At 51.2% G+C, this 6,143-nt stretch overlaps 1 protein-coding gene across 1 annotated transcript; it reads left to right on the top strand.

Annotated features, from left to right (window-relative positions):
• Window positions 1-316: 316 nt before the first annotated feature.
• On the top strand, window positions 317-2,844 carry LOC308494516 (heat shock transcription factor, X-linked member 4-like; the record flags this gene model as incomplete). The annotated part of the gene is made up of 3 exons (XM_081042286.1): window positions 317-802; window positions 1,103-1,228; window positions 2,839-2,844. 3 exons carry the CDS (start codon window positions 317-319, stop codon window positions 2,842-2,844), a joined length of 618 nt encoding a protein of 205 aa, XP_080898412.1.
• Window positions 2,845-6,143: the final 3,299 nt, after the last annotated feature.

Genomic DNA, 6,143 nt, shown 5'->3' with positions numbered 1-6,143 from the left:
TGCCTAGCAACATGAAACCATGTGCCTGGCAGCAGATAGTAATACCTGACCTGAACCCTGCTTTGCAGTACTTTTGGAAAGGAGAGAAGCTGGGGTCCTGCCCCCATCTCCTCCCCCACACTTGGCCAGGGCCCCCTCTCCAGACCAGCTGTTATGACATCATGTGACTAGGAAAGTAGACTCTGACTTAAGCAGCTGGTTGCCCCACGACCGAGTCAATAGAATTTTGGGAACATATATATTGGGCATCGTTGCTGTGACCAAAGGCATTTGTGACCGAGTATCCCAGGTGGCAAAAGCTCCTGATCCAGACTCCATGGGTAGTCCAAGTCCAGAAGAAGCCATGCTGGCCCCATCAGGGGAAGGAGAGCCAGCAATAGGTGTCCCATCTTTCTCACCCCTGGATCCAAATGTGGATCCCAGGGAGATTCTGGGGACCAGTGGCGAAAATGCTGTGAGCCAAGGTCCGGGCCCCCAAGACAGTCCACAACCGCAGGACCCAAGCCAAGGTGCTGCCAATGTGGACGGAAACAGGGCCATTCTTGGGCTCTCCTTCCCCAGAAAGCTCTGGATGATAGTGGAAGATGTCACCTACACATCTGTGTGCTGGAATGACGATGGAGACGCCATGATTATCGAGAAAGATCTCTTCCAGAGGGAGGTTCTTAGCCGGAAGGGCGCAGAAAGAATCTTTGAAACAGACAACTTGAAGAGCTTCATCCGCCTGCTGAACCTCTATGGATTCAGCAAAATACGCCCAAATGACCCTTCAGTTTGCTCTGCAGGGAACAAGACAATGATGGTAAAGTAGAAATCCTCCCCTTCCCCATGTTCTCTGTTACCCGAACGACTTCTTAGTACGGGTAACAGAGAACAGTGCTATCCAAGAAGAATGCTATCCTGAAAGGGTTTCATTTCCAAGGATAACTCTTTTTCACATGAGACAATATTTACCAAAAGTTGAGAAAGTATAGGTTTTCATATGAAACTATAACCCCCTTAGAGATAACCTGATGAGATGACTAAAGACCCTAAGGGGCCATTTAATGTCAAATAGATGTATTTTCTCCCAGAATGACTAACATGATTAATTTTGTTTCAGATCTACCGCCACTGCAATTTTCAGAGAGACAAGCCTCTGCTCCTCGAGAACATCAAGAGAAAATGTAATCTGATGATTATTACTTGCCCAGGGACGAGCGTAGCCATTCCAAAGAGAAAGAGGGAGGTAACCCCTACACGACGCTCCCAAAGAATCCAACTCAAGAAATGCGCCAACGAAGCTGACAAAAAGACCCAGAAAGAAGGCCCAAGAGCCCGGGGACCCAGTGGCACCCGGTCATTCATATTGCCTGATATCTGGTTTATGGGCAATATAGCTGCACGTGCCATGGAAGACCCTTCCTCAAGTGAGCCAGGTGGCCCAAGTGGGGAGGGCACATCTAGGAACATCATGTTTGCACCCAGGGCTACTGCTATAAGGGATGGTGTCGGGGAACTGCCCTCCCACCCCCCAGATCATAGTTCAGTGATATCTTTGTATAACACCTGTTATTCCTTCCTGCTGGCTGCCCTTTCAGTCAAGGCCCCACGCGAGGCCCCGGAGGAGGACGACGAGGAGGAGGGCACCTCAGATTACAAGTGCGCACTCTGCGAGCATATCAAGGACAGTCCAATTCCACAAGCCACTGGCGACTGATCAAATCACCACTGTGTAACTGGGGAGGATTTTCAGCTTTAATAAAGAAAAGCAAAACTGCACGTCAGTAAATACACATTGCAATGAGAATTGTGAGTCTGTTCTTTGTTCCCATGCTACACACACCTCATCAGATGAGACGATGAGGCTGGAAACCCGGGCCCAACACGCTTTGGTCCCCATTGTCCTCTTTCCTTTGAAGCAGCAGCATTTTCACACACTCAGCTGAGGATCAGGTTGGGATACCCTTAGGCAAGCCCTGGAGCACCTGGTCCGCTGAGCCTCACTTGCTGGTCAGGACCCAGAACAGGCTGGCTCCTGACCTTGGGGGAATCCCCCTATATTATTCATGCATCTACAAAAAGGAGTGTCTTTCCTCATGGGACCCCTAGGACGCCAGGGAGTTACTGATCAGCAGCTGAGCGACTCTAGCCGAAGTTCCAGGGGCCTTCTAGAGAGGCCCCTAAAACTAGGGCCAACACATCTGCCCAGGGGGTGTATGACCACCACAGCCTGGCTCAGAAGACGGCTCAGAAGACCAGTTCTCCAGTGAGGGGCAGGAAAAGGCAGTGCCTTTCTAGGATGGCTCCATGAATACAGGTGCGAGAACAAGGACAGACATGAGGAAACAGGCAATCAGTCAGTCCTTGCTGTCAACTGCCACCAACCTGGCTAGTCCTGCACAAAACACATCTGGAGACTTGTTCTGTCTCTAATACAAAGAGTTCACACCAGACAGAGAGTGTTTCAGGCTGACTTTATTGCCACAACTCCACTGTGGCGGGGGGGGGGGACAGCGATGTCCGAGAGGTGATTTGGCAGGTACGGTAGAAACTAGAAGAAATCCCTAGAGATCAGGTCTCTGGGCCCACAAGGAGGGGAGTGGGATTGGCTGTTAATGACGATGGCACGTGGTCCCTGTGGAAAAGCCCTTTTCACCCAATGGCCCGGTGCCATTCTTAGGCTCCAAGGATTCACTTTCTAGAGTCCCCTTAGCTTTGGACAAGTACAAAATGAGACATCAACAGATAGGTGAGTTTCTCCTCTGCTCCCTGTCCCTCCACTTGGGGTCTGGGGGTGGCCTTTGGGCAAGAACAGGGCAGGCATGAGAGTGTCAGTAAAATGCTTGGTTTCAACAGAGCTGAATGTAGGCCAGGTCCCCGAATCAGTCATTAAAAGGGGAAGTCCAAAGGAGACCCAATTTGTAAGTAGGAGGCCAGAAATCTGGGAGAGCAGGAGCTAATCCACCCAAGTGAGGAAAGGAAATGGGGCCTAGAAGAGGCTCGTAGCGAGGCTGAACCTCAGGGCATCGGGGCGGGGTGGGGGGGTGATTGAGAAGGGTAAATTCAGGTTTCCCAAAATGAGCCCGCCTTGGGTAAAGAGAAGAGATCTTATGAGGAAGACACGGAAGCAAAGCCAATCCTGTTGTGATCTGGAGAGGGATGAGATTTGGGGGCAAGCACAGCTCAAGAGGGGACCCCCCCCTGCAGCGGAAGGTGGGGCTGTCCACTGGCAAGCTGTTGCCATGGGTAATACCATGTCTGAGGTGTTTGGGGGTAATACTGAGTTTGACGAACCAGAGCAGTGCTTCTAACATGTTGGAGCATAGCCCTGCTCTGGGGACAACTTGACCAGGGGCAAGACAACAGGAAGCTTTGTTTGGGCCCATCTGAGCAATACTGACCACCTAGCAGGAGGAGGCAGAAGAGACCAAAGCAGGAAGAGGGGGTTCCGAGATGGGGGCTACCAACTGAGACTGGGCCAACCACCACCTTCAGGGAAGTACAGTTCCCTGGGGTCCCCTCTGACACAGGCAGTCTTGGTGGTAGCCAAGCTGGGGCTAACCAGGGCCTGGCCCTTGAGCAGTTGGCGAGACCGGCAACAGGCCTCCCCCATCTGTAGGAGTGGGAGTGGAGGAAAGGATCATGGCTTCTCAAGCCATCCACTGCCTAGCAACATGAAACCATGTGCCTGGCAGCAGATAGTAATACCTGACCTGAACCCTGCTTTGCAGTACTTTTGGAAAGGAGAGAAGCTGGGGTCCTGCCCCCATCTCCTCCCCCACACTTGGCCAGGGCCCCCTCTCCAGACCAGCTGTTATGACATCATGTGACTAGGAAAGTAGACTCTGACTTAAGCAGCTGGTTGCCCCACGACCGAGTCAATAGAATTTTGGGAACATATATATTGGGCATCGTTGCTGTGACCAAAGGCATTTGTGACCGAGTATCCCAGGTGGCAAAAGCTCCTGATCCAGACTCCATGGCTAGTCCAAGTCCAGAAGAAGCCATGCTGGCCCCATCAGGGGAAGGAGAGCCAGCAATAGGTGTCCCATCTGTCTCACCCCTGGATCCAAATGTGGATCCCAGGGAGATTCTGGGGACCAGTGGCGAAAATGCTGTGAGCCAAGGTCCGGGCCCCCAAGACAGTCCACAACCGCAGGACCCAAGCCAAGGTGCTGCCAATGTGGACGGAAACAGGGCCATTCTTGGGCTCTCCTTCCCCAGAAAGCTCTGGATGATAGTGGAAGATGTCACCTTCACATCTGTGTGCTGGAATGACGATGGAGACGCCATGATTATCGAGAAAGATCTCTTCCAGAGGGAGGTTCTTAGCCGGAAGGGCGCAGAAAGAATCTTTGAAACAGACAACTTGAAGAGCTTCATCCGCCTGCTGAACCTCTATGGATTCAGCAAAATACGCCCAAATGACCCTTCAGTTTGCTCTGCAGGGAACAAGACAATGATGGTAAAGTAGAAATCCTCCCCTTCCCCATGTTCTCTGTTACCCGAACGACTTCTTAGTACGGGTAACAGAGAACAGTGCTATCCAAGAAGAATGCTATCCTGAAAGGGTTTCATTTCCAAGGATAACTCTTTTTCACATGAGACAATATTTACCAAAAGTTGAGAAAGTATAGGTTTTCATATGAAACTATAACCCCCTTAGAGATAACCTGATGAGATGACTAAAGACCCTAAGGGGCCATTTAATGTCAAATAGATGTATTTTCTCCCAGAATGACTAACATGATTAATTTTGTTTCAGATCTACCGCCACTGCAATTTTCAGAGAGACAAGCCTCTGCTCCTCGAGAACATCAAGAGAAAATGTAATCTGATGATTATTACTTGCCCAGGGACGAGCGTAGCAATTCCAAAGAGAAAGAGGGAGGTAACCCCTACACGACGCTCCCAAAGAATCCAACTCAAGAAATGCGCCAACGAAGCTGACAAAAAGACCCAGAAAGAAGGCCCAAGAGCCCGGGGACCCAGTGGCACCCGGTCATTCATATTGCCTGATATCTGGTTTATGGGCAATATAGCTGCACGTGCCATGGAAGACCCTTCCTCAAGTGAGCCAGGTGGCCCAAGTGGGGAGGGCACATCTAGGAACATCATGTTTGCACCCAGGGCTACTGCCATAAGGGATGGTGTCGGGGAACTGCCCTCCCACCCCCCAGATCATAGTTCAGTGATATCTTTGTATAACACCTGTTATTCCTTCCTGCTGGCTGCCCTTTCAGTCAAGGCCCCACGCGAGGCCCCGGAGGAGGACGACGAGGAGGAGGGCACCTCAGATTACAAGTGCGCACTCTGCGAGCATATCAAGGACAGTCCAATTCCACAAGCCACTGGCGACTGATCAAATCACCACTGTGTAACTGGGGAGGATTTTCAGCTTTAATAAAGAAAAGCAAAACTGCACGTCAGTAAATACACATTGCAATGAGAATTGTGAGTCTGTTCTTTGTTCCCATGCTACACACACCTCATCAGATGAGACCATGAGGCTGGAAACCCGGGCCCAACACGCTTTGGTCCCCATTGTCCTCTTTCCTTTGAAGCAGCAGCATTTTCACACACTCAGCTGAGGATCAGGTTGGGATGCCCTTAGGCAAGCCCTGGAGCACCTGGTCCGCTGAGCCTCACTTGCTGGTCAGGACCCAGAACAGGCTGGCTCCTGACCTTGGGGGAATCCCCCTATATTATTCATGCATCTACAAAAAGGAGTGTCTTTCCTCATGGGACCCCTAGGACGCCAGGGAGTTACTGATCAGCAGCTGAGCGACTCTAGCCGAAGTTCCAGGGGCCTTCTAGAGAGGCCCCTAAAACTAGGGCCAACACATCTTCCCAGGGGGTGTATGACCACCACAGCCTGGCTCAGAAGACGGCTCAGAAGACCAGTTCTCCAGTGAGGTGCAGGAAAAGGCAGTGCCTTTCTAGGATGGCTCCATGAATACAGGTGCAAGAACAAGGACAGACATGAGGAAACAGGCAATCAGTCAGTCCTTGCTGTCAACTGCCACCAACCTGGCTAGTCCTGCACAAAACTCATCTGGAGACTTGTTCTGTCTCTAATACAAAGAGTTCACACCAGACAGAGAGTGTTTCAGGCTGACTTTATTGCCACAACTCCACTGTGGGGGGGGGGGACAGCGATG

The sequence above is a fragment of the Rhinolophus hipposideros genome (assembly GCF_964194185.1).
Source record: "Rhinolophus hipposideros genome assembly, chromosome: X".
Taxonomy (NCBI): Eukaryota; Metazoa; Chordata; class Mammalia; order Chiroptera; family Rhinolophidae; genus Rhinolophus; species Rhinolophus hipposideros.
Note: the sequence above shows the minus strand (reverse complement) of the source record. Positions and strands in the feature narration are given on the sequence as shown.